Source organism: Martes martes (assembly GCF_963455335.1).
Source record: "Martes martes genome assembly, chromosome: 13".
NCBI classification, from domain to species: Eukaryota; Metazoa; Chordata; class Mammalia; order Carnivora; family Mustelidae; genus Martes; species Martes martes.
Genome location: NC_137901.1, coordinates 47,077,766 through 47,101,859, shown reverse-complemented (window position 1 = coordinate 47,101,859; position 24,094 = coordinate 47,077,766). Strand labels below are relative to the sequence as shown.

At 44.4% G+C, this 24,094-nt stretch overlaps 1 protein-coding gene across 1 annotated transcript in view; it reads left to right on the top strand.

Moving 5' to 3' along the window:
- The window catches only part of LAMA3 (laminin subunit alpha 3), a gene marked incomplete at its 5' end in the record, with an annotated part of 268,142 nt that overhangs the window by 88,700 nt on the left and 155,348 nt on the right, over positions 1 to 24,094 (top strand). The window contains 4 exons of the mRNA XM_080821882.1: positions 11,197 to 11,287; positions 13,759 to 13,890; positions 15,238 to 15,300; positions 22,322 to 22,456. Of these exons, the coding sequence (XP_080678008.1) occupies positions 11,197 to 11,287; positions 13,759 to 13,890; positions 15,238 to 15,300; positions 22,322 to 22,456 (421 nt within the window). The remainder of the gene's footprint in view (positions 1 to 11,196; positions 11,288 to 13,758; positions 13,891 to 15,237; positions 15,301 to 22,321; positions 22,457 to 24,094) is intronic.

Here is a 24,094-nt window from a genome sequence, read left to right as displayed (position 1 = left end):
TAGATGGAACAAATAGCAGACTTGAAGAAGCAGAGGAATGAGTTAGTGGTCTGGGAGACAGAGTAATGGAAATTAATCAAGCTGAGCAAATGAGAGAAACAAGAATTATGCAAAGTGAGGATAGACCTAGGGAACTCAGTGACTCCATCAAGCATAATAACATTTGCATTATAGGGATCCCAGAGGAAGAGACAGAAAAGAGGGTAGAAAATTTATCTGAAAAACGATAGCTGAAAAATTCCCAAATCTGGGGATGGAAACAGCTATCCAGATCCAGGAAGCATAGAGATCCTCTAATAAAATCAACCCGAGGACGTCCACACCAAGACACATGGTAATTAAAATGGAAAAAAAAAGTGATAAAGAGAGAATTTTAAAAGCAACAAGAGAAAAGAAGACAGTTACATGTGAGAGACATTCCATAAGGCTAGCAGTGGTTTTTTTTTTTTTTTAAAGATTTTATTTATTTATTTGACAGAGATCACAAGTAGGCAGAGAGGCAGGCAGAGAGAGAGGGAGAAGCAGGCTCCCCGCTGAGCAGAGAGCCCGATGTGGGGCTTGATCCCAGGACCCTGGGATCATGACCTGAGCCGAAGGCAGAGGCTTTAACCCACTGAGCCACCCAGGTGCCCTAGCAGTGGATTTTTCAGCAGAAAGCTTGCAGCCAGAGGAAAGTGGCATGATATATTCAAAGTGCTAAAAGAGAAAAATCTGCAGCCTGCAAGTTATCATTCAGAATAGAAGGAGATAGTTTCTCAGAAAAACAAAAAATTAAGGAGTTCATAACTTATAAGAAATATTAAAGAAGGCTCTTTCCTTTCCTTTGGAAAGGAAAGACCATAAATGAGAGTATGAAAAATAAGAATATTCATAAAAATCAGTCAAGGGATTCACAAAATAAAAGGATGTAAAAATGTAAATCTGAAACGTGGAGAAGGGGAGAGGAGGAAAGAATGGATTCAAACTTAAGGACCATCAGCTACATGGAAACTACTCTATGCAGAGGATGTTATATACAAACCTAATGGTATGACAAATTAAAAACCAGTAATAAATATGCAAAGAATAAAGAGAAAGGAATTCAAGTATGTCACCAAAGAAAGTCAGCAAACCGTGAAAGAGAGCAAGGAAAAAAGGATCAGAGAAAACTGTAGAAATGACCACAAAAAAAGTAACAAAGTGGCAATAAATATATAACTATCAATAATTACTTTCAGGGGCGCCTGGGTGGCTCAGTGGTTTAAGCCTCTGCCTTCGGCTCGGGTCATGATCTCAGGGTCCTGGGATCGAGCCCCGCATCGGGCTCTCTGCTCAGCGGGAGCCTGCTTCCCCCTCTCTGTCTGCCTCTCTGCCTAGCTCTGATTTCTCTCTGTCAAATAAATAAAATCTTTAAAAAAAAAATAATTACTTTCAATGTAAATGGACTAATGCTCCAGTCAAAGCACATAGGGTGACAAGGGTGGATAAAAAGGCAGGACCCACCTATGTGCTGCCTTCATGAGACTCATTTCAGATCAAAAGACACCTGCAGATTGAAAATGAGGGGGTAGAGAAACATCTATCTATCATGCAAATGGATATTGAAAGAAACCCTGGGAGGCAATACTTATATCAGACAAAATAGACTTAAAAAATAGACTGTAGGGGCGCCTGGGTGGCTCAGTGGGTTGAGGCCTCTGCTTTCGGCTCGGGTCATGATCCCAGGGTCCTGGGATCGAGCCCCGCATTGGGCTCTCTGCTCAGCAGGAGGCCTGCTTCTCTTCCTCTCTCTCTCTCTGCCTGCCTCTCTGCCTACTTGTGATCTCTGTCTGTCAAATAAATAAATAAAATCTTTAAAAAAAAAAAAAGACTGTAACAAGAGACAAAGAAGGACACTATATAATAATAAAGGGACAATCCGGTAAGAAGGTATACTAATTATAAATATTTATGCATCCAACATGCACTCAAATACATAAAACAGATAATAACAAACATTAAGGAACCAACTTATAATAATGCAATAATAGTAAGGGACTTTTCTATCCTATGTACATCAATGGATATATCATCCAAACAGAAAATCAACAAGGAATGATACTGGACCAAATTGATTTAACAGGTAGATTCAGAACACCCCATTGTAAAGCAGCAGAATACACAATCTTTTTGAGTGCACATGGAACATTCTCTAGATAGATCACATGGTAGGCCATAAACCAAGTCTCAACAAATTAAAAAAGATTGAGGTCATGTCATGTACCTTTTCTAACCACAATGCTATGAAACTAGAAATCATCCACAGGAAAAAATCTAGAAAGAGCACAAATACAGAGAGATTAAATAATACACTACTAAACAATGAATGGGTCAACCAAGAAATCAAATAATAAATCAAAAATTACATAGAAACAAATAAAAATCAAAAGACAAAGTTCCAAAGTCTTCGGGATGCAGCAAAAGCTGTTCAAAGATGAGGGCCTACCTCAAGAAGCAAGAAAAATGTCAAATAAACAACTTAGACTTATACTTAACAGAGCTAGAAAAAGAACAACGAAACTCAAAACTAGAAGGAAGGAAATAATAAAGATTGGAGAAGAAATAAATGATAGAGAAACGAAAACTAACAAAACAAATAGAACAGGTCAATGAAACCAGGAACTGGTTCTTTTGAAAAAAGTCCATAAATGACTTTTGAAAAAAGAATGAATATATATGTATATTCATTCTAATATTTCTAGCCAAGCTCATTTTTAAAAAAAAAGGAAAAGAAAAAGAAAAAAAGAAAAAAGACTCACATAAACAGAAAACAAATGAGAGAGGAGAAATAACAACCAACACCACAGAATTTGTCTATAACAAATGATGTTAGGAAAACTGGACAGCTACATGCAAAAGAATGAAACTGGACACTTTTTAACCCATACACAAAATAAACTCAAAATGAATTAAAAACCTAAATGTGAGACCTGAAACCAATAAAAGCTCTAGAAAAGAGCGCAGGTATTAATTTCTTTAACATCGACTGTAGCAATGTGTGTGTGTGTGTGTGTGTGTGTGAGAGAGAGAGAGAGAGCAAGAGAGCGTGTAAGCAGCGGGAGGGCAGAAGGAGAGGGAGAATATTAAGCAGGCTTCATGCCCATCTTGATCTCATGACACTGAGTTCATGACTTGAGTTGAAATCAAGAGTCAGATGCTCAACCGACTGAGCCACCCAGGTGCCCCCAGTAGCAACATTTGTATAGATATGTCTCCTGAAAGGAAAATAAAAGCAAAAATAAAGTATTCAGACTACATGTAAATAAAAAGCTTTTGCATAACAAAGGAAACAATCAACAAACCTGAAAGGGAGCCTACAGAATGGGAGAAGGTATTTGCAAGTGACATATCTGATAAAGAGTTTATATGTAAAATATATAAAAAATTCATACAACTCAGCATCCAGAATACAAATAATATAATTGAAAAATGCAAGGGATACCTGGGCGGCTCAGTCAGTTAAGCGTTTGCCTTCAGCTCAGGTCATGATCTCATGGTCCTGGGATCAATCCCTGCATCAGGCTCCCTGCTCAGTGGGGAGTCTGCTTCTCTCTCTCTCCTTCTGCCCCGTCTTTCTGCTTATTTTCTCTCTTTCAAATAAATAAGTAAAATCTTGAGAAAAAAAAAAAAGAAAAATGGGCAGAAGACATGAACAGACATTTCTCCAAAGGAGACCTACAGATGGCCGTACACACATGAAAAGATCCTCAACATCACTTGCAACATCACTCATCTTCAGGGAAATGTGATATGAATGAGATAGCACCTCACACCTGTCAGACTGGTTAAAATCAACAACACAAGAAACAAGTATTGGTGAGGATGTGGAAAAAAAGGAATTCTCGTACACTGTTGGTAGGAATGCCAACTTGTGAAGCCACTGTGGAAGACAGTATAGAGGTTCCTCAAAAAGTTAAAAATGGAGCTACCCTACAATCCAATCTTGCTACTGGGTATTTACCCCCCCCCCCAAATATAAAAGCATTAATTCAAAGGGATACATGATCCTGATGTTTATAGCACCATTTAAAATAGCTGAGATATGGAAGCAGTCCAAGTGTCCATCAATAGAGGAATGGATAAAGAAGAAGTGATATGTACATACAGTGGAATATTATATAGCCATAAAAAAGAATGGAATCTTGCCGTTTGCAATGATATGGATGGAGCTAGAGAGTATAATGCTAACCGAAGTAAGTCAGTCAGAGAAAGACAAATACCATATGATTTCACTCATGTGGAATTTAAGAAACAAAACAAATGAATTTAAAAGAGAAAAAGAGAGAGAGAGGGAAACCAAGAAACAGACTCTTCACTGTAGAGAACAAACTTGTAGTTAGCAGAAGTGACATGAGTGGGGAGGTGGGTACAATAGGGGACAGGGATTAAGGAGGGCACGCATTGTGATGAGCACTGGGTGATGTACGGAAGTGTTGAATCACTGTATTGTACACCTGAAACTAATATTACACTGTATGTTAATTATACTGGAATTAAAACAAAAAATAAATTGAAAAATCAATCTGCTTGATTAATCATATTAACAGAATAAAAGAGAAGGGCCATGTGAAATACCATTAGACAAAACCATACCCATTTTACAATAAAAGCTCTTAGCAAACCAGAAATAGAAGTGAAACTGCAATCTGATAAATGGCATTTGTGAAAAGCATGCAACTAACAAAATATTAGAGGTAAAATATTGAACTATTTCCTTCCAAAGATTAGGAATAAGACAAGGATGCTTGCTTTTCACTAATTTTACCAAACAGTGCCCTGGAGGTCCTAAACATTGCATACCTTAATCAAAAAGAAATAAAAGGCATTACAATTGGGAAGAAAAAGTAGAACTTCCTGTATTTGCAGATGACATACTATTTATGCAAAAAATCTTAGGCAATGTACATAACAACTACTAGAACTAATAAGTGAATTTAGTAAGGTTGTGGAATACAGGATGATATATAAAAATTAACTTTATTTTTACATTCTAGCAGCAATCAATAGGAAAATGAAATACAAACTCAATTTAAAATCATGTCAAAAACAAAAAAGGCTTAGGAATATATTTAACAAAAGGCATGCAAGACCTCTATACTAAAGCTAAAAAAACTGCTGAGAGAAACTTAGAAAAACTTAAACTTAAATAAATGGAAAGTTATAACATATTCCCAATATTACAAGATATCAATTCTCCCCAAATTGATCTAAAGCTCAAATGCAGGTTTTTTTTGATAGAAATTGCCACACAGATTCTAAAGTTTATATTTAAATTTATGGTTACATAAATGACCTAGAATATACAAAGCCATTGTGAAGAAGCAGAATAAGGTGAGAAGACTTCATTATCTTACTTTTTAGAAAGATTTAATTTATTTTTTTATTTAAGAGAGAGAGAGCGCGCGCGAGGGAAGGGGGAGGAGCGCAAGGAGGAGAGAGAGAATCAGGAGCAGACTTGATGCTAAGTGCAGAGCCTGATGTGGGGCTTGATCTCATGACCCTGAGATCATGACCTGAGTGGAAATCAAGAATTGGAGGCTTAACTGACTGAGCCACCCAGGTGCCCCTGTGTTATCTTACTTTATGACTAAGTATAAAGTTATAGTTATCACAACAGTGTGATATCAACATAAGGATAAATAATAATAATAAATAAATAGATCAGTGTAACAGAATAGGGAGTACAGAAACAGACCCACACTTATATGGACATTTATTTGGTTTTTGATAAGATACCAAAGCAGTCCAGTGGGGGGGGTGCGGTAAGGGGTAGGAGAGAAATTCCTTTCAACAAATGGCTCTGGAATAACTGGATATTTCTATGGGAAAAAATGAACTTGATCACTGCCTCAAATCTTACCTAAAAGCTAAATCAGTATGGGTCAGGCTAGAGTAAAGTAAGAACTGCATTGCTTCAGAGAAAAATAGAGGGGAATATCTTTGTGATCCAGAACATGAGCAAAATTTTTTTAGGTCACAGAAAGCAATAACCATGAAAAATTGACAAATTCAACTTCATCAAAATTGAAAACTTCTGCTCACAAAAGACACCATTAAGAAAACAAATAGGCTAGCCACAGACATGGAGAAAATATTCCTAAAACGTAAATCTGACAAGCAGGTTGGTATTCAGGATATGTAGAGAATGCCCACAGCTCAATAATAAAAAGACAAGTAGCCCAATAAAATATTTTTGGTTTGGTTAAGATTTGGATAGCCACTTCACGAAGTAGACATGTGAATGTCCAATACATGCACAACAAAGAGCTTAGTATCAGTGATCTGAGAAATGCAAATTATAATTATGATGACTCACCATCAATTTTGGTGAGGAGGTGGAGCTACCATACCTCTCATGCATTGTAGGTCAGAATGAAAAATGGTACAACCACTCTGGGGAAAAGTCTGGCAGTTTTAAAAAAAGAAAATTAACCATATACCTACCCCATGACTCACAAATTCCGCTCTTAGGCATTTATCCATTAGAAATGGAAACACATCTACAAAAAATTTATGGCAGGTTTATGCACAATAGCCTCAAACTGGAAATCGCCTGAGTGTCCATTAATAGAATGAACAATGTGGCATAATTATACAATGGAATACCAATGAATAATCATCAGCAACACACTATCAATTCATGCAACAAAATGCAAGAATTTTTTTTTAAGATTTTATTGATTTATTTGACAGTGCAGGCAGTGGGAGCTGCAGAGAGAGAGGGAGAAGCAGACTCCCTGCTGAGCGGGGAGCCCAATGCAGGACTCGATCCCAGGACTCTGAGATCATGACCTGACCCAAAGGCAGACACTTAACCGACTGAGCCACCCAGGTGTCCCAAAATGCAAGAATGTTAACAATATCGTAGTAAGTGCAAGGAGACTTATAGGAAATAATATACTTAATATGACAGCCATTTAAATGAAATTCTGGAGCAGGGAAAACGAATCAGTAGTGGGAAAAATCAGAACTGTGGTTGACTCTGGGGAGTTGGTGATGGAGCAATTGAGTGGAAAGGGTCATGGAGAACTTTCTGAGGTGGTGGTAGTGTCCTACATCTACAAAGGGGTTTGGATCTCACAGATGTATTCATTTGTCATAACTCAGTGAATGCACGATTGAGAGTTTTGTACTTTTATATAAATTTTACACCCAAAGAAAAGAAAACTAAATAAACATTGAACTCTAGTTAATTATATGTATGCAGAAATTGTAGAGGACAGTGACTGTTATCTGCAGTGTATTTTCAAATACATAAAACATAAGATGAATTGGTGGATAGAAGAATGAATATATAGGTAGTTATGTGATACAAATAAATGTCAGTGATAAACTCTACCCAGGGCATGTAGAGATCTTCACTGTAAAATCTGAATTCTTTTATAATAAAATATTGTGGGGGAAAGCAACAAAAGAAGGCAAGGAATATAACATTTTGGGGGTTGACTCCTTGACTTCTTTCATTTGATGAAAATATTGATGTTCTTATACAGGTTGAAGATTACCCATATTGTTTCAGAGGATGCTTGAAAGATAATTTCTTCGCACTAAATAAATTGGAGTCTTTAGCTTCTGTGAAGACATGACTTACATTCTAAGTCTTGAGCTTACTCTAGCTGTTGTTCTTGATGTGTTGGTTGCACTTTTTCCAAATTGTTTGTCTCCTCCATATCCATCCACCGCATAAAGCTAAGAGATGGGATCAAGAACTAGAGCATGTATGGCCACATTCCCTCCTGGGCCAGATCCCCACAATATGACAGAAAAGATGGTAAACAAGTAAAATAGCCTCTCCTGGGATCTACGGTAGCATGAAAAGTAAGAAAAAAAGAATCTTTCCAGAAAGATTCAAAAGAGAAACACATCCATGCAGGAGAGCATAGCTCCAACGGATGGAATGGTTTGGAAGTATTCTTTTTTTTTTAAGATTTTATTTCTTTATTTGACACAGAGAGAGAGATCACAAGTAGGCAGAGAGGCAGTCAGAGAGAGAGGGGGAAGCAGGCTCCCTGCTGAGCAGAGAGCCTGACTCGGGGCTCGATCCCAGGACCCTGAGATCATGACCTGAGCTGAAGGCAAAGGCTTTAACCCACTGAGCCACCCAGGCGCCCCTTGGAAGTATTCTAAGTAACAACAGAAGAATTAACTGTGCGGCTGCATCTGAAACCTATGAAACCTTATTGGAGCTGATAAAAGAAGACCTATATGGAGAGGCATCATGCATTTCCAGATTCAATATATAAATGTATCACTTATTCAAAGCCAACCTATAAATTCAGTGCAACTGTTACCAGAATTCCTACAGGATTTTTATTCTGAAGATTGACAGAGAGATTCTACAGTTCTTATCAATAAAGGAATATGAGAGGATAGAAAAAAGATGAAGAGTTATGGGGGACATTTATCTTCCAAGATAGCAAAAACACTCTTTGATAGAGAATCTAGGAACACGTTCATTGTAGATATTTAAATTTGGTTTACAGTATAATTCGTGTTTCTTTTTTTTTTTTTTTTAAAGATTTTATTTATTCATTGGACAGACGGAGATCACAAGTAGGCAGAGAGGCAGGCAGAGAGAGAGGAAGGGAAGCAGGCTCCCCGCTGAGCAGAGTCCGATTCGGGGCTTGATCCCAGGACCCTGAGATCATGACCTGAGCCGAAGGCAGAGGCTTTAATCCACTGAGCCACCCAGGCGCCCTAATTCGTGTTTCTAATGGAAGATCAAGGTGCTGGCAGATCCAGTGTCCAGTAACGGCCCACTTTCTGGTTCGCGAATGGCTGCCTTCTCGTTGTAACCTCACGCGGTGGAAAGAGATAATCTCTTCTTTGAAGGGCGCTCGTCCCATCGTCTGGGCTCCACCCGCGTGATCTGCTTATCTCCCAAAGGCTTCATCTTCACATACCATCATATATTGGAGATTAGGTTTCAGCATATGCAGTTTGGGGAGGGGAACACCAACATTCAGTCCATGGGACCAGCTAACCTGGCTGTCTCCCACCTTTCCTGCCGGGTGCTGGTAATGGCAGAATGAGAAAAGCCACCATCAGCCCTGGGCTGCACCTGGAGACGCTGGATTGGCCAATCAAGACAGCACGTAAGAGAGCCAGGTCATTGTCCTGCAGGGCAAGCAGTTGTCAGAGATGGCCACTTCTTTCTATGTTATTGATTTTATTTTTATTTCTTGGGTTGAGTATTTTAAGTATTGGTTTGGCGTACGCGAAGTTTTAAATTAGGGTGACCAGTTCCCTAGGATGTGGTATTGGAGTAAAGACCTGAAGGAAGCCAGAGAATGAGTCAGGCGTCTGTCTGGGGGAGGGCGTTCCAGGCAGAGGGGATGGCAGGGCAAAAGCCCTGGGAGGGAGCCAGGGGGCTGTATGGCCGGAAGGCAATGAGCAGGGATAGACAGGTCAGAGAGGTCACAGAAGCCAGATCCTGTTGGCCTTCGGAAGGAAAACCTGGTAGGGGTCTTCCCAGAGAGTGTGGCCAGTGAATAGGCTAATAGTCTCCATGTGCTTGGGCTTCACAGGAATGGAAGCCAGCAACAGCGTTGTGGATGGTGGTCAAGGAATTGAGAGGAAAGGGGAGAATGGGGTTTACCTGAGGATGGAAAACATTTTAGAAAACTTATGCTTGGAGGAATTAGAGTATTGTCCATTTTCAGAGCCTGGGATTTCTAGGTGAGCGTTCTGTAGAAAGCCTCTCTATGTGGTGCCAAAGGAAGAGGTGGGGTGGGGGTGGGGGTAGGCTTATCTCCTATGTGGATTCCATCACTACCCACCTCGCTGGGCTTGAGGTTTTCTCAGCTTGTGTGAAGCGTCAGGCAAATGCAAATTCAGGCACCTGCTCCTCCCAGTGAGTTGCTTCTCCAGCACCCCCGGTAGAGAAATATGGAACAACCACTGTCCTCAGGTCCTCCTTGGTCCAACCATGGCCATAGCAGCGGTGGGTGAAGTGGTGTGTCATTGCCCTCAGGGGAAGGCGAGGGTCCTAGAGAATACCCAGGATTTGGAGGTAAACTACAGGCATTAGTCCATCATTTGTTGCTGTTCTTTGTGTCTTAAAAATGGGGAAAATTTGGGAGCCTGGGTCAACCTGATGCCCTATTATAAGTCATAGTGGCAAGCGGAAGATTTGCGAGGTTAATTGGCATTCGGTGGAAGGGAGGCGGACCACAGCTGTTTCTTATTTGCCCAAATGTTTATGCATGCGAATGTTTAGTCAGAGAAGTGGCCAGTGCGGTTTTAGACCTCAACGTTAAAGTGAATTCAGATTTTAGCCCACAGGACAAGGAGTGGTAATAAATAAAAATCTGTAATTAATAAAACCATCTAAAATGGGGGAGAGGATTCAGAAAAGGGACTTTGTTCTCCACTCTGATTCTATGCAGACTCCTTTCAGATCAAAGTGTTTGTTCTTTGTTTTTAACTTCCTATTGCCTCCCTTTGCATTAGTGAGAGAACACTGTCCTTCTAATCGTTTCCAAGTTAGAGAGCACAAGAGGCAGACTTGAGTTAGATCCGTGGTGTGCAGTTCTTGGAAACTGATGATGCACTTTGGGCAATTTGATTTGTGACAATTACAAGGATTAACCATGAAATATAAAAACCCGCCTAGTATTGTACTTTAAAATGAGCTCTGAGCATGAGACTCTCACCTACGTTTCCCTTCATATAACGGAAGTGTCTGGACTGGTTTCAGGACTAAAGCACAGATAAAATCAGGATGACAAGAGGATCTGTGTGTGTGATCTCTTCTAAAATCGGGGAAGATAAGAATACACACATGGCCCTTTATTCCCTGGGTTAAACCTAAGGGTGATTTGTTATTGACTCACTCCTTCTGATTGAAACTAGGAAGAATAGTGCTCTTGAGTCTTTTTCTCACTGAAATGTCAGGTGCTTCCTGGAGCAAATTCTGTGGTAGAGAGGAAAACCCGAGCTGACTAGTTCATGGAACTGACCCTCATTTTCTCTTTCAGTGCGGGGAAAAAAAAATCCAGAGTCACCTGTAAGCCAATGCCCTGTGGTAAATCTTAGAGACTCAAGGTCAAGATAAACGCTTATATTTTTGACTTTGAAATTACAATCGTGTATGACAATGATTTCAGCAGATGAATAGCACAATGTATGGGACTTTTCCAGTATTCTTCTTTCTAAATTTCTTTTATTTCTTTCTAGCATAACACAGCTGGTATAAACTGTGAAAACTGTGCTAAAGGTTATTACCGCCCTTACGGTGTTCCAGTTGATGCCCCCCACGGCTGCATCCGTAAGTTTCATTTTGACTTGGGGTGTCTTAGACTGTCTGTACTGTACTGTTTCGGGGTGGCCATCAGGCTAAACTCTGATGGGTTGGTCGTTCCCTTCCTTCCCTCTCTCTTCACGCTGTTGATTCTGCTCCTTCAGCTGTGTGACCCCACGCAGCTACATGATCTCCCTGGGCTTCAGATTTCTTGTATACAGATGGGAGTGATAATGCAGGCACACTGTGAAGATAGTGTGATTTGATTCCAGACCACCGTGATAAAGCGATTATTGCAATAAAGTGGGTCAACTGAATGTTTTGGTTTCCCAATGTGTATCAAAGTTTTGTTGACACCATGCCATTGTCTAATAAATGGCATTATGTCTTAAAAAAATGTATATACCTTAATTAAAAATATTTTGTTGGCAAAAAATGCTAGCCGCCCTCTGAGCTTTCAGTGAGCTGTCATCACGGGTCACAGATCACCGTAACAAATATGATAATGGAGAAGTTGGAAATAGTGTGAGAGTTATCAAAACGTGACAGGGACACAAAGTGAGCAGGTGCTGTTGGAAAAAGTGTGCTGATAGACTGGCTCAACGGAGGGCTGCCAACAACCTTCAATTTGTAAAAATCATAGTATCTGCGAAGCACAATGGAAAAAGCACAGTAAAATGAGGTGTGCCTGCATATTCCGTAAGATGGAATGACATGCCGTCAGAAGCACCTAGGAGGACACCAAGCTTTGGGCTTGTCACACACCAGCCCTCTAATGAATGATAGTTCCTCCATTTTCTGTTGTTTTGACAAGTTTCTATGATATCCAATAATTTCAGATTTTTGTATTAGCGTCCAGACAATATAGTAATGATTTCACAAGGATTTGATAGTGGTCATGATATCTAAAACAGCTGTGATTTATTGGCCTGTGATTTATTGGGTACTTCCTATATGCAAGGCATTGTGAAGTAATTTCACACATGTGCGATTATCCCAACCCAGTTAGGACACCATTATTATTCTCGTTTTTAGATATGGGGAAACCATAGGCTCTCAGAGGTTCAGTATGTTGGCCCAACTAACAGAACCGCTAAGTGGTAGCTCCAGGTACAGGTCCAGTCTGTCTGCTGACTTTGTGCCGTATCGTATCCATGATACTGCAGAATGCCACTGGGTTTTCCCCAGGGAATTTAGGTCATAGGTCAGACTATGGACTTTGCCCTACATGTGTCATCTCTTTTATGCTCTCTGGCTGTCACCATTGGAAAACAGTTCAGGCCTCTAGTGGGCTGCTGTGCCGACCGCCAATTCACTCATCATGTCATTAACATCAGAGGGCATCCAAGTCCAAAGAATGTATGAACTCCGATTTGCCTCTCTGTTGGGCATTTGTCTTTGTTCAAAGAGTGTTCCGTTTTCCCTCTCTCTTCCACATCATCACACGAGGTATGTCCATCACTTTTCTTGGGCCCACGAAGAACAGGCCTTAGCAAAGGAGACCAGGACATCGCAGATGCATTGCGAATCACTTCCCCGGAATCACTGTTCTCTGTGATTCTTGGCTCCCCATCACTGTTCTAGGTTCTTTCTTCATCACTGAAGTGGCCTTGCAGTCTCATAAGGATGTTACAGGCAGAACATAAAGAATCCACAGGACCCATTTGTCCTAAGCAAGTTAAGCAAAGGACACCAGATGAAGCCAGCCTTGGGGGCAATGCTTGCTGCCCACAGCTCCTCCAGCTTTCCAGTTCCTCCCGGGGCATGTGCTTAGCTGGTCCTGACAGTGTTTTTGCTGTTCACGGTCAGGATGTGCCAGGTCAAGGGAAGCTCCCAAGGAACGAGTCAACTTCATACCTCTTGAACCCCAAGTATGTCTGTCTGGAATGCAGACCTAATAGTTGTGTTGGTTGCACAACTGCCTTCAATAAGTCGTGTCACTGGAATCTAACATTTGGGTTGTGGGTGTGTCAATAGACATGTCTATGACAATGTCTAATGTCATGTTTAATGTCTAATGACATGTCTGTCAATAGACATTGATCAATGTCTATGCATCCTGCACTTGTGACCCCATTGCACCGAGGTCATGATGACCACCACGTGGACATTCACAGTTGGCTTATGGCAGTGGAGGTGGGGGGCTGTGCGCAGCAGACTTCCCAGGGGCTGCAGCACCCCCGCCCCCAGCCCCTCTGGTTGGAGTCTGTGCAGACCTTGCCTCTGATGCACCAGCCACACAGCGCTCAGTGTAATAAACTGTATTCTTGAGAACTCAGCGCAGGTGCCTTCTAAATAAGCTTATCTCTGAGGGTCCCTGGGGTTTGGTCGATGCACACGATTAAGCAGGTGGGAAGTGGAAAACAGGCTGTGCCCTTTCAAGAATATCCGGGGGCCGAGAGTGACGTAGTAAACACTGCCTGCGGGGTGCTGGGGACAGAGTCGCCTTCCTGAGTGCACCAGCGGGCTGAGCCTCTGAAAGCCGGCGTTTCCCGTAGCTTGCAGCTGTAACCCCGCACACGCGGATGACTGTGAGCCAGGCTCAGGCCGCTGCACCTGCAAGCCGAATTTCCGCGGAGAGAACTGTGAGAAGTGTGCCATTGGATACTATCGCTTCCCCTTCTGCGTGAGTAAGTAGCCGGGGCAGGTGGATGGTCGTCCCTTCTGGGCCCGTAGCTGGTGCGTTCACAGCTGGGGGCGCGGCGGGCAGGATGGAAGCACCACAGACACGGGGTGGGGCGAGCACGTAGGTTGTGTTCGCGTGAAAGTGTTTGCAAAAGTTCAGAGCACATTTATCAGAGCACTTTCTGTAGTCTTATTTATGCCCAGTGATTATAGACACTACCATCCCAGTAGGTCAGAAAGGTCACATCCTGGCAATTTCAACTCAACGGGGATCCATGGGTGTGGTTTTTCTTCACAAAAGAACTTGGAAGAATTGTCAAGGGTTCCAGATGTTCATGGGCACACACATAGTTCTGGCCTGGCTGGGAGATGTGTTGTCCCTTTCCCATGGTCTCCTCGGCCAGGTGACCACAATCCCCCACCTCCCCCACTGCAGTGACCAAAGGGAATGTCTCAGCATCTTGGAGAGAGAAAATATGTACGTGGTAGAAACACCACAGAACAGGAAACAGGAGAGTCTGAAATCAGCCCTGCAAATTGTAACAAGAGCCATGGTTCTGTTTGTTCCACTGAAGGGTGAAAACTGCACTTTTGTGTTAGGACAGAGAACACTGTCTTGACCTTCCTCCCGACCCCGCTTGCCGCATTGGTTCTTGTATTCCCGGCTTTGCAGGGCAACGAAAGCATAGTGTGTTGTGGGGACATGGGGAGAAGGATATATACGAATGCGGTGGCTCTATGTCCTGGCTCACACCTGCTGTCCCAGGAGAATCATTAAACTAGCTCCCACTTGCCACATCTAGTACCCTAGTCTGGATGATGAATTATATGATCATTTTATATGGAAAGAAGCCAATTTTTTAGGCAGCAGTATTCAGTAACACTGAATTGAGGCTCAATGCATTTAGAATCTAATTATTAGATACAGGCTAAGCAGAAACGGGGCTTGCCTTTTTAGTGACAAAAAGAAACATGAAACAATTTTATGGCACACACCAAATTTTAGGGGGAAAATTTGAAAAAATATTTTTTTAAAAAACTGTTCTCAGTTTTACTTTAAAAAAACAATAAAGATGCTAAAGAAAACTAGCTTATCCCTGCTTAGATGGGGGCATATCTATTGTGAGAACAAAATATCCATTTCTGTTCATTTAACGTACAAATCAGAATGTCTGACCAGTCTGGTTTCAGCTGCATACTCAATATAGCAGTATTGTCTTTCTCTAAATCAGGCTCCACATGCTACTTTTCATGAAGTTATAAGGGCTTCTTTCTAGTTTGTGCAGTTTAGTATTTTACTTGGCTGTCTCCTTAATCTTTCTCTGTATTTTTTTAAAAAATGACTTTTCTAGGAATTCCCATTTTCCCTATTTCTACTCCAAGTCCTGAAGATCCAGTAGCTGGAGATATAAAAGGCAAGTACTCTCTCTTTTGGTTTAACTTCAATGGACGTGTCGTGCTCCGTATTTTTTTTTCTACTTCCTATGCCCGCTACTCTGCCCAGGTTCAAGTGGTCCTTACCGGAGCCTGGCGGGTGCCTTGCAGGTGTCTCCCATGTCATTTCCTCACCACCCATCATTCTCTATGCCAGTCTGTCTTTTGCATGATGCTCCCTGATTAAGGAGACTAAACAGAGCTTGAATTGTATGTCTCTTGCTCGCTTGGAAACTCCCAGTGGCAGTCAGTTGCCTACTGCCTTGTCTGGGTCTACATATAGAGACCCTGACAAAGGATTTGAGTCCACGCTGTTTATTCTGGAGATGATCCCAGAAGACATCAGTAAGGGAGTGAGTCAGGGAGTGAAGGGAGCTGTTATGAAGATGCATTAGCAAGCTAGGTCCTCCTACAGAACCTGGAACTCCATCCCTCTAGGCAACTCTAGGAGACAGCCTAGAACTCGCTCAGCATTATTCCAGCTGACAGGATAACCTCCGTTACCTGCCACCAATGGAGGGCTGCTTCTGGGGCTCAGTGTGCTGGGAGGCTGAGCAGCTCCTGCAACCAGATGGGTACCCCTGGGCAGGGAGTGGTGGAGATGTGCAGGGAACAGCCTTTGGGGTAGAGAGGTGCATGCCGAGAGGGCGTGGGTGCTCCGCCCACCACATCAATCATTCTGCATCTGTTTTAGGATCACCTGTTACGTGTCCAGCACTGTTCTGGCTGCTGGGGACTTACCAGTGAACAGAACAGGGAAAAATCTCCTGCTCTCCTACAGGTTATATTCCAGTGGAGGGACTCATATGATAACAAAAGTAATATACAAACTAAACAAATGAAATCTCTAATACATTCGATTATGATATGCAGTGTTGTGTCCTGTACAAGGGGGCTACTTTTAAGGGGGGCGGGGATAGCCTTTCTCATTGTAGACACAAACTAACGCATACGAGGAATATTCTAGATCTTGAGGTTTGATTCTGGAGCTGGGGGCAGTGTCCTAGGTAAGCCCACAAGAGCTCACACAGGGACACACCCACTCAGGAAGGCCCCCTGCTCCAACATCTGGGCACACCACCGCATGCACACAGCCCGTGACTGTGCCCCATCTGGACCATGCCCACCTCACCCACTGAGCTCGCTTCTCTGACGGTCTCATGCTCCTCTCACCAGTGGGGGGGGGAGGTTGTGCCAGGGGTATGTGAGCACATGTGCCCCTTCTCCTGGTGTGTCCAGAGTGTGGGTGAGCAGAGAGGGGGCACTTGGGACCAGACAAGAAGATGGTCTCTGGAGAGCCCTTTTCTGCTGCAGATTTCCATTTCTGCAACAATACAGCAGCTCAGGGGGTATGCTGCCGGTGGCCTTGGCCATGAGTGCTGTGCAGAACTTAAGTCTGGGAGAGAAGGGAGGGAATGTGAGGTTTACAGATTTCAGTAGGGTTGTCAGGGGGGACCTCATTGAGGAGATAAGCAAGAACCTGAGGGGGTGAGGAGGTATCTGGGGACAAGCAGCCAGAGCCAGGAAAGAGCCAGTGTGAAGTCCTTAGGACACATGCTGGGGTGTTCACTGAACAAACAAGAGACCAGAGTGTGAGAGCAGAGACCAGATGGCAGGCCCCTGTCAGCCACTGTGAAGACTTACCCTTCTACTCTCCATGAGAGAGGAGCCACGGACCGTGTGCTCAGAGAAATGATATCGCATGAGGCGCTCTGTGGCGACTGTGTTGAAAACCAGTTGCAGGAGGAGAAAAGAGAAAGCAGGGAGATGCCCTGGAAAGCCATAGTGATAAGCTATAAGGGAGAGATGATGGTGGCTTGGACCCAGGAGGTGTCGGTGGAGGCGACAAGAAGCGGACAGAGTGTGAAGTTAGAACCAACAGGACCTGCCAGGGGGTGGCTGGCCTGGAAGTGGGATATGAGAAGAGAGGCTACTGGGTGACTCCAAGGCTCGGAGCAAACAGGAGGAAGAGGTGCCATTTGTTGAGGCGGGAAAGGCTGCAGAAGACAAGTCAAGGGGGGGCTGGGAGAGGGCAGGTGGACGGGGTGATGGGAACGGAGGGACCCTCTCTTCTGGCTGTTCTTTTTTTACTCTGTGAAGTAAGAATCAAGGTCAGGGCAGGAGGTGAGGTTGGGGAGGAAGCTGCCGGCTTGAGGAGATGGAAGATACGCGTTGTCCCAGGATGCAGGAGAGAGAATGGGCTTGGGAAATGTCCTAGAATTGGGGGGCACCCCGGAGGGCTCACCTCAAGCCAGGTAATGTGATCCAGCTTATCTTCCGACTTTCTTTCCTGCTTGTGCCCTATGCATCCCAGCTCCTCGGACCAAACCACGGTGCTGTGCATCGTTACACCGAGTGTTGTCAAAGCCTTCACCAGATACTTGGTCCCTGGAGGAGCGCAGCCATGCTTCTCCTGCGGGCAGTACCCACTCTGCCCATAGCGGGTGGGGTCCTGTCCGCAGTGGCTGTCTGCTAATGCTTTCTTAATGTTTGTTCATTGACTAAAGTGGAACTCAGCCTTTGAGCCTTGATTACACCACACATCTTGGGTTTTCTTCCGTAAGAATGTTTTAGAACTCCCATTTACGGTCTGTTTCCAGTAATCCTTTTGTTATTCAATTCCTTTTTATCCCCAAGCAGACTGGCGGTGACTTTGGGGAAAAGAAATTTAATTGAACTTGAAGGGATGGTCTGACATCTGTTACAAAAATACAAGGGAAGCCTTAGAACACGGCCTCAAGGAAAAGAAGTTTCAAGGAACGAAGTGAGATCTGTTCGGGAATTTGAATGCACAGATATTGTTTCAATTTGGTCTTTTATTATTGCATTTTAAAAACACCCACTTTGGGACGCCTATGTGGCTCAGTGGGTTAAGCCTCTGCCTTGGGCTCAGGTCATGATCTCAGGGTCCTGGGATCAAGCCCCACATCGGGCTCTCTGCTTGACAGGGAGCCTGCTTCCACCCCCTCCCACCCCCCCCCCACCCCCGCTTGCCTCTCTGCCTACTTGTGATCTCTGTCAAATAAATAAATAAATAAATAAATAAATAAATAAATCTTAAAACAAAACAAAACAAAACACAACACTCACTTTGGGGCCCGCCTCCCAGTGGTGAACATTAGAAGCCCAAACATCTTGGGGCACCTGGGTGGCTCAGTTGGTCGAAGATCTGACTTTTGGTTTCAGCTCAGGTCATGGTCTCAGGGTCCTGAGATCAAGCTCCCTGCTCAGCGGGGAGTCTCCTTGAGATTCTCTCTCCCTCTGCTCCTCCTACTCATGCTCTCTCTCTCTCAAAAATACATAAATACATCCTTAAAAAAAAAAGCTCAAACATCTTAACTGTCAGAAGATGCAAAACCCTGGGTAATAGTGAGAACCCCTCTACCCCTGAGAATTTTAATTCATTAAGGCCCATTGGTGTTTCATGTTTCCACGTTTTCTAGTACAGTGGTTCTTAAACAGGGCTGTGTTTTAGAATCCCTTGCTTTTTACAAAGTAGAAATTCCTCTGCAGCACCCCAGATCCTAATCTAGCTTTTCCAGGTAGAAGTCCAGCCTTATATTTTGAAAAAGTTTTCCAGATGATTCTGATATATGTCTCTTGTTCAGAACCGCTGCTCTCGTTACTAGAAATCCCACTTAGTGGTTGGCAAACCCTTTCCCCCAAACGGTGAGATGGTAAATACTTTTCGATATGTAGGCGAAGTTGCAAATACTTGATGTTGTTGTTGTACCAGGAAAGCAATGGTGGACAACATGTACATGAAAGATCTTGGTTGTGTCCCTGTAAAACTTTTTTTTTTTTAAGAGTTTATTTATTTATTTGACAGAGAGAGACCACAAGTAGGCAGAAAGGCAGGTAGAGAGAGGGGGTGGGAAGCAGGCTCCCCGCCAAGCAGAGAGCCTGATGCGGGGCTCGATCCCAGGACCCAGAGATCGTGACCTGAACCGAAGGTAGAGGCTTAACCCACTGAGCCACCCAAGTGCCCCACCTGTAAAACTTTCTTTACTAAAACAGGATGGATTTGGTTCTCAGGCCATCATTTACAGATTGTGGGATTATATCAGAATTTCTGGGTTTAGGATTCTATACCCAGGCAATTGCATTTTACCGGGAGATTCCAATGCAGCTAAGACTGAGAACCACTTTACTGGATACTCCATACAGTCAGTTCCAGACAGGTTGACTTGAAGCAGAAGAACAGAGCAGTTTTGCAGATCAGAATGTTTTCATTATATTTCATGACCTTGGATATCATCGAGGTTTTCTGGGTCCGAGGGATCATTTACATCCACTTAATATTTATTTCCAGGAAGTCGGTGTATCATCGACACGTGTTCAAAGGCTCCTTTTGAAAAATGATGGTATATGCAAAACATACTCTAGAGAGACACCAGCCTGCAATGCAGACGCCTGCCTCTGAGTTCAAACAAAGAATGGGGGACCAGCAAACAACAGGGCAGAAACTTACCCTAGGAGACTGAGGCCATGTGCGGATGATTATGTAAAGCTGCCCCTGCGGCCTGAAGACATGGGTGCCTGGGAGGTTTCTTGACAAATATCATGAAAAGGGTTTGAGTCCCCCCGTCACTTTGTAATTAGCTACTTACCTTTGCCAGAGCTTTGAGGTCACTGTGGTTGGGGCTGGAGGACATGCTCACGATGGGAACTCAGAGATTGGGGTGAGAGCTGCTAAGACATGCTTTCCTGGCTGTGTCCTTCCCCGGGGCCAGGCACGTCATCCGCTTGGCAGGGTGGGCCAATCACTCTTGTCATGGAGACCTGTCAGATGAGGCTTAAAAGAGGGACCCGCAAATTCTGCCATCTCCGTTCGAAGGCTCTGCGTGGATGCCTGTAAAATAGAACTCAAGGAATGGTGTTTACTAAAAAGAATTGAAGGTATCCAAGAGTCTATTTAGTGTTTTCTTCCTTCATTAAACATTTCCTGAGCACCTCCTCTGTACACACACAGGGCACAGTCCGTGCTTCCTGGAAGCTTCCAGTCCTGGGGGAAGGCACAGGCGGGTAAACCATTACAACAGCAGGAGCTAATGCTACAGCTGGGTGAGAACACAAAGCCGGGGAAGCCTGTAGGAGGGGCGTCCTTACAAAATGAAGGGAGGGAGGGAGGCAGGCAGGAAGGAAGGAGGAAGGTAGGAGCTGTGGGAGGGCTTCCTCAGAGCCGGAGAAGGATGTGAGTTGTGGAGCATGTTGGAGTTAGCTAGCCAGAGGGACAGCTGAGGGAAGGCATGGGGACAGGAGCAGGGATGGCAGGAAGGTCACTGAGGCTGACTCAGGGATAGGGAGGAAAAGTTCAGGGGGAAGAGAGGATTAGAGGGGGATGAGAGCCGACAGCCTAGAAGATTGTGAAGGCTTACTGTGTCATGCATGTCAAAGACATTGGGTTGTGTCTTGAAGGCATTGTGTCACCTTTGAGGAATTTAAGCTTGAAAATGATATGAGAAGTTTGGCGTTTTAGAAAGATCACTCCTGACACCAGTATGGGAAGCAGACAGCCTGGTTAGGAGGCTCTCAAAATAATCTAGGCAAATGAAGATGAAGCCCCGAACGGAGGCTCTGGAGCTCTGGAAACAGGAGAAGATTCCAGAGACTTTTCTGAGCTATAATCCCTATGACCTGATGATGAGGTGTGGGGAGATGAGGGTCAGGGAGATGTGAGGGCAGCCTCCAGGTTCTGACTGTGTGGGACGATTTACTAGGTAAGGAAGAAGAAACGTTGAAAGGTGAATTTCAGAAACAACTTAAAAAATGCTTAGGTACTAGATGCTTTCTTTTCTGTTTATAGGTGGTTGTAAATCAGGATTCTTTGGGCCTTGGAGCCAAAGTATCTTACTGTATCAAGTATCAAGTATCAAGTATCTTACTGAGTTCCAATGCTTGGTTTTAGTGCCCAGACTGTAACCGACAGTACGACTTTCCCTTCTCTGTGGACTCACACGGTGGTCTCAGAGTTCCTGGAGGGTGAGAACGGAAACCACAAAACCTGTCGTGACCTGGGCTCAGAAGTCACACCAGAGCACTTTCACTTCCTTATGCCAAAGCATAAGTCATGAGGCCATTAAGTGATTTCAATAATTTATGTGTTGTGAAAAGGGAGCCTGGGTGACTCAGTCAGTTAAGCATATTACTGTTGATTTCAGCTCAGATCATGATCTCAGGGTCCTGGGATCAAGCCCCACATTGGGCTCACACCGAGCATGGAGTCTGCTTGAGATTCTCTTTCTCTCTCCCTCTGCCTCTGCCTCCACTCATGCTCTCTCTCTCAAAATAAATAAATAAAATCTTAAAAAGATATATAAAGTGTTGTGAAAGACCAGCACAGCTAAGATAGAGAAGAAGAGAAGAGAAAGCCTATTGGTGCAGATAGGTTGCAGAAGACCTTCCTAGGAGTTGACTCTGAACTAAGAAATAAAGGATGAGAAATAAATAGAGGGAGAGGGAACAGCCAGAGCAAAGGTCCTGAGGCAGGCAAGTGTTGATTGAAGGGATTGGAAGGAGCTTGGCTGCTGGGAATGCTTTGTGCCTAGAGGGTTAAGGGAGATGACCCAAGTGTGGCCCCCCAAATCCATGGCGGGCACATAGTAGGGCTGAATTTATGTTGGTTTCTTTTCTTCTAAAAAATGGAGATAGAAATATGTTAAATTCAAGATGGTCATTAGATAGGAATCTATTAAAGTTTTATTGCACAAGGCTCAGATTTGGAAAAAAACAAAAACAAAACAAAGTGTTTCCCCGGGGGTAGGTGTTGAAAGATTGTAGCTGCTTTGCGAAGGAGTGCCCACCCTCGATGTTTCTTAATGGCATCGCTGACCTTTCCTTCACATTTGTTTATTTCCCGTTAATGAGTAGTTTTCTAGGTTAAGAATGTCTAGAAGCCATAGGTAACTCTTTACATTTCCAGGACAGAAACCTGAGGGAAGGTAGGAACTGAGACAGGAAGGAGGCTGGAGGCCCCCCTCTGAAAATCCCTTCTCTTTGCAGGGTGTGACTGTGACTTGGAAGGCGTTCTCCCCGAAATATGTGATGCCCATGGAAGGTGCCTTTGCCGCCCTGGGGTCGAGGGCCGTCGGTGTGATGCCTGCCGCTTGGGTTTCTACTCATTCCCTATTTGCCAAGGTAAGGGGGCAGCACACAGCCCAGTGATGGTCCGTCCCGAGAGGTGAGGTAAGGGGGCAGCACGCAGCCTGGTGATCATCCGTCCCTCGAGGTCAGCTCCCTGTTGAGGAGATGCAGAGGCACTTGCTGGCACAGCTGTGTAGCCTGCAGGTTAGCAAGTGAGCCCCCGGCTTATAGATGCTAGTGACAGGTGACTGACCCCCTGCCTGGGCCATATCACCTCCCTCCTTGTGTCTTTCCCATCCTCCCCTTCCCCTCCCCGGTGGTCAGCGTGTGGGCTCTGGAGCTGCCCAGGTGCAAATCCTGACTCCGGAAGCGACGTGGTAGCTGAGTGTTTGGGAGGCTGCTGGGCAGACAGGGAGAGGAGGCGGGCATGCCGGGGAGAGGGGCCGCAAGCATGAAACCACAAACTTCTCCCTACCACGTGTTCTGTGTCCTAGCAAGAGTGTCCGAAGGGGACAGAGGGTGGGAAGAGGAGGTGTCTGACCCAGTCCCTAGAGCAAAAGAGGAACATCTTGAGTGTTGGGCCAACGAGTGAATGAATGAATGGCTTTGCCCAAGTACTCCCCTGTCTCCCCACCCACTGCCTGCTGGCATTCTTCCCCCAGCAGGGGAGGGAAGAGAAGAAGAGAGGATTATCAGTCGGGGCTCAAGGCGGGAACTGAACCCCCACCCCTCGCCCCGGATGTTATCAATAGACAGGGACTTGCACTCTGTCCTTAGGTGCTCAGCCCTACTATTAGGGCTGGAGGGAGGCTCCTGATAGACAGGCTGAGCCTTAAACCAGATTGCGGTAGGTAGCCCAGCTCCGGGACAGAAGGTCTGCCATCCTGCTGCCTTGAGAGCCATTGCTTGGTCCCCGGGAAGCCAGATGGGGCTCAGCTGTGGAAATGCAGGGTAGATGTGGGAAGGCAGCCTTCTCCTTACTCCCACCTTTCTGATCTTGTTCGAGTACTAATTATTTGCAAAACCAAGTTGGCATCCGGACATCCAGAACCCAGCTCCAGGAGACTCTGGGAAATGCTGTTTGGAGCTTGCCAGCCCCAGAGCACATTGGAGGCTGCAATCTGTCTTCAACAATCTCATCCCCCAGGTCAGCCGCTGGAAAACCATGGAGGCAGGTGCAGGCAGGGCCCACCCTCCCCACTCCCAGAGCTGGAGGCTGGAGTGGTGAAGCTCCAGGCTCATACTAGGTGTCCCTTGTGGCAAGTAGCTAACCCTGTCTGCTTCTCAGTTGCCTCGCAATCCTACAGGTTACAGATGCACTGACTGCAATGCTCTTAAGAGGCCGGGAAGCACTCACTTGTATGGAAAAGGGAACGCTTCCTTTTCCTCTTGGTCCCCCGGCACACCCCGCTCACAGACCTCTATCCTCTGCCCCACTGTCTCAGCTTTTCCCCCGGGAGCCACAGAAGCTCCTCCTCAACCAGAGGACTTCAGGATTAGCTATTGGAACGCTCAGTATGCTTCCAGCAGAAACATCCTTTTTCGGGTGATGCTCATGGTCACATCATGTGAATCATACTGGAGGCAAATTCTGTTCAACAGCTTCCAGGGTCTTGCATGGCAACCTCGTCCTTGCTCCTGACATTGTTTCTGTGGAAATGTATCCCAGATCATGAAGTTGCACACACAAGT